At 34.9% G+C, this 3,589-nt stretch overlaps 1 protein-coding gene across 1 annotated transcript; it reads right to left on the minus strand.

The window, feature by feature from the left end:
- Positions 1–2,356: 2,356 nt before the first annotated feature.
- LOC109863038 (protein ANTAGONIST OF LIKE HETEROCHROMATIN PROTEIN 1-like) lies at positions 2,357–3,372 on the minus strand. Its single transcript, XM_020443215.1, has 3 exons — positions 3,048–3,372; positions 2,824–2,967; positions 2,357–2,602 (listed from the first exon to the last, which is right to left on the minus strand). The coding sequence occupies exons 1-3, from the start codon at positions 3,302–3,304 to the stop codon at positions 2,362–2,364; spliced, it is 642 nt and encodes a 213-aa protein (XP_020298804.1). The 5' UTR covers positions 3,305–3,372; the 3' UTR covers positions 2,357–2,361.
- Between the last annotated feature and the right edge of the window lie 217 nt (positions 3,373–3,589).

Here is a 3,589-nt window from a genome sequence, read left to right on the forward strand (position 1 = left end):
ATATGATACAAAACTCTGCAAAATAATACATAACGACAGTTAAAAGTAACAGAATAAACTTCTTAGCTTTCACTTTTTGTTTTTGTTACAGACTGCATCACGCTAGTCAAAATATAATTTTATTTAGCTTTTTATATATACGTTTAAAATCCATATCCGATTATTAAATATAATAATATATTTTAACAATATGTATTAAAAATTGAGATAAAAAATTAAAAATTAACTAATCAGAAAAAATTTTAATGTTTTTAAATCTAATAGATCATTTTTTAATCTTTTCTAATTTCAATTTTTAATGCAATGTGATACAGATTTACTACTTTGTTTAATATTTTTTATATATTTTATAAGGCGTAAGAAATGTTTTAAGACTGAAAAGTGTTTTGTAATGTATTACATTTGTTTTTAAATATAATTAATATAATGGTTTTTTTTTGTAATATCACTGAAAGAGATCCGAAAATGCAATTTGTTTTTGTTTTTTCAATACTTACTGATTTCAATACTTTAGTGATCGATGTTTTTTCTCTTTCAAAGATTTGTTCAACATTTGTAATAATATAAAAAAATATGTACTTTTTATAGTATAAATTATATGTAAATTTCTTTTACGACAAAAGAAAAAAGAATATTTATAAAATTCAATATTCTTACTGTATGTATACAATTGCAAATAACTATATGTGCAATAAATAACTAAACATTTATTTTAAATCTTTATTTCTTTTTTGTAAGTACATTGTACAGTATATAAGCAAACAAGATTGTTTCTGATTTATTGGTTAATGAAAATACATAATGAAAATACATATGGAATTTCAATTTTATCTTGAATTGTTCATTAATAAATCATCATTAAATCGACAACTTTTGCTTAATCATTTTAATGTGAATACTTCCAAGCCACTTTACATCTGCCACTTTACATCTCACAGATTACATTCATACCAAGAAATCACTTTACTTCAAAATAAATCAGAAGTTAGATAGCTAAATATAAACATAGTCACAGATTNATCTAATTATTTGTATTCCCAAGTCTCATCCTTAATTCATTCATAATCCTCATTCTCTTTTGGTTACCTAAATCTGTATCTGCTATTATGATACTAGAGACATTCTCATTGTTGGAACAAATTACAACATCAACATTGTCATTTTGCAGTATACAGATGTTATGCATTACACAGCATGCAATAATGAATTGTGGTATCTTTGTGATATCAGTGAGAGGCAGACAATCAAGCAAAATTCAAAATCTCACTTTCAGAAGTCCAAAGACTCTTTCAATGGCCATGCGAGTAGATGATAAGNAATAATTGAAGTTATTTTGTCTTGCACTAAAATGTCCATTATCTCTAAATGGTACTATAACATGTGAGTGAATTGTATATGCTGCATCTCCAATAAGATGAGAATCTGAAGGAAAATACTCATCTGGCCTTTGAATAAATTCAGCTAGAGGAGAGTTTCTAAACACTCGTGAATCATGCANAGACCCTGCATGCCCAGCATAGCAATGAGTAAACAGACTTTGAGCATCACATACAGCTTGGAGATGAATGACAGCGCGGTATCGTTTATTAATTACGCGGTCGAAGGGNAGTCGCAGGGTGCTATCGTCCCGGGCTATCGTTTCGTCGCGCTAATTGTACATCGGATAGAAAAGTATTTCTATTCGATCCGAGAAGCTATCGCAAAATCGCGAGTACGAGAAACGCGTCGAAAACAAGCTAGAGGCTGTTGACGCGAAACAGCTGATCGAGCGCGCTGTCATTGACCCGGCCTTTTGTTCGGCAAACCTCGCGTTGAGATTGTTTTCGCGTTGCGAGTCTAACTCGCGTATAGAAAAAGCGGCACGAGGAATTCACGTACTCCTCGTGTCACGCGGAAAACCAAGTTGCCGACTATTCTAAGTCATTTCCGCACTGCGATTCCCGCGGGGAATTCCCGGTGCGTTATCGCGGAAGCGTTCCGCGCGTATTATCATCAACCATTATCTTTATTGTTTGTTTATTTGCACGTTCAAGAATACATTGTTTTATTTTATTTTATCTCTCGCGTTCATTTTATTCACCCGCGACCTTACTCCGTTTTTCTACCACCCCGCCCCTCTCCGTTCGGTCCAGAGCTAGTCGGCCCGAATTCCTTCTGCGAGCTGTCTCGAAAATTGACACGCGGGACGCGTGTCTGGCGCCCACACTACAACCAATAAAAAACTGACGAGCTTGCGAATTCGGAGAGATTCCGAGTGTCGAACTCCAGAAGCGGAGCTCCGACGGAGATAGAGTAAATCTCCTCCTTTTTCTCTGTGGCGCAGTTCAAAAATACGTCACAAGAAAATTTGGGATAATTTTTTCAGCAAATGTAAGAAACTGCATCTTTTTTANGAGCTCGTATCTCTATTAAAGAGCCATCAAGAGCTCCAATGACACCTGGGAAACCCTTTGTTCTTTGAAATTCTTCAATGACATGGTTGGCCTCTTCTCCTCTTGGCCATTTTATAAAACGTGGTGCTAGGCAGTGAAGAGCATAAGTCACACGCCTCACAGCGCGCAATGCAGTAGCCTTTCCAATACCAAACTTGACGCACACAGATCTATACACAAAATGATANAATTAGAGCCTATCAATATAAATTTATATAACTGCATGAGCATAAGCATATATGGAAATGAAGTAGTTTATTTATACATGTGTTAATGGATCATTAAATTTTTTAATGCATATGCTTATTCATTTATGCAAGTTTATTTAGATAGGCTCTTACAGCTGCAATATTGTACTATTATTTTGAATGATTTTAACTTAATCAAATACCGATATGAATCTGGAGTAGCCATAAACCACAATGTTATTAAAAACTGTTTTTCTGGAGATATTTGCTTCCTTCCACAAGCATTTGTAGCATTCAAAGCTGGTCTTAAAAGTCTCAAAACCATTTCAAAGGTTTCTGGAAACATTCTGCAACATAACCAAAGTCACACATATGACAGCTTGCATTTATTATTTATTAACAGAAAATATACAATATGTGCACAAACCTAAAATGTTCTTTAAAAATAATTCTAGAATATCCTTNAACAACTCGTTCAACATAATCANTCAACTTTTCCGTCTCATTTGTTTCACCCCGCGTTTCATTCACCATCATAATGGCATATAGGATATGCATTTCATTTTCTTCATCACTAGAATCACTGCTAGATGACGAAAAACGTTGATAATAATTTGTGTCACTATCAACTTGACTGCAAATAACAACGGAAGAGAGTATATGATCAGCCGGTTTCTTTGCCATGTCTGTTTACAAATAGCGCGCAAAAAGCGCGCATGAGTCCGTTCCGTTTTTCACGGAAAGTGTAAAAAAGGAACGAACCAATGCGCTCATATGATGCGCTGTACTCCATGCGGTCCATGCGTGAAACGGAACGCACCCTTAGTAGCTAGGCTATATTCATACGTCTATTTTTGTCACTCTCGCTTGATAGAGCGAGACAGACAGAACGGTCTCTCGTGTGGCAGACGATGCTACAGAAAAAAGAACAATTCGGCGAATCAAGACGTGCGTAGACACCCTGGCAGC

The sequence above is a fragment of the Pseudomyrmex gracilis genome, unplaced genomic scaffold, assembly GCF_002006095.1.
Source record: "Pseudomyrmex gracilis isolate BER0280 unplaced genomic scaffold, ASM200609v1 scaffold_2952, whole genome shotgun sequence".
Classification (NCBI taxonomy): Eukaryota; Metazoa; Arthropoda; class Insecta; order Hymenoptera; family Formicidae; genus Pseudomyrmex; species Pseudomyrmex gracilis.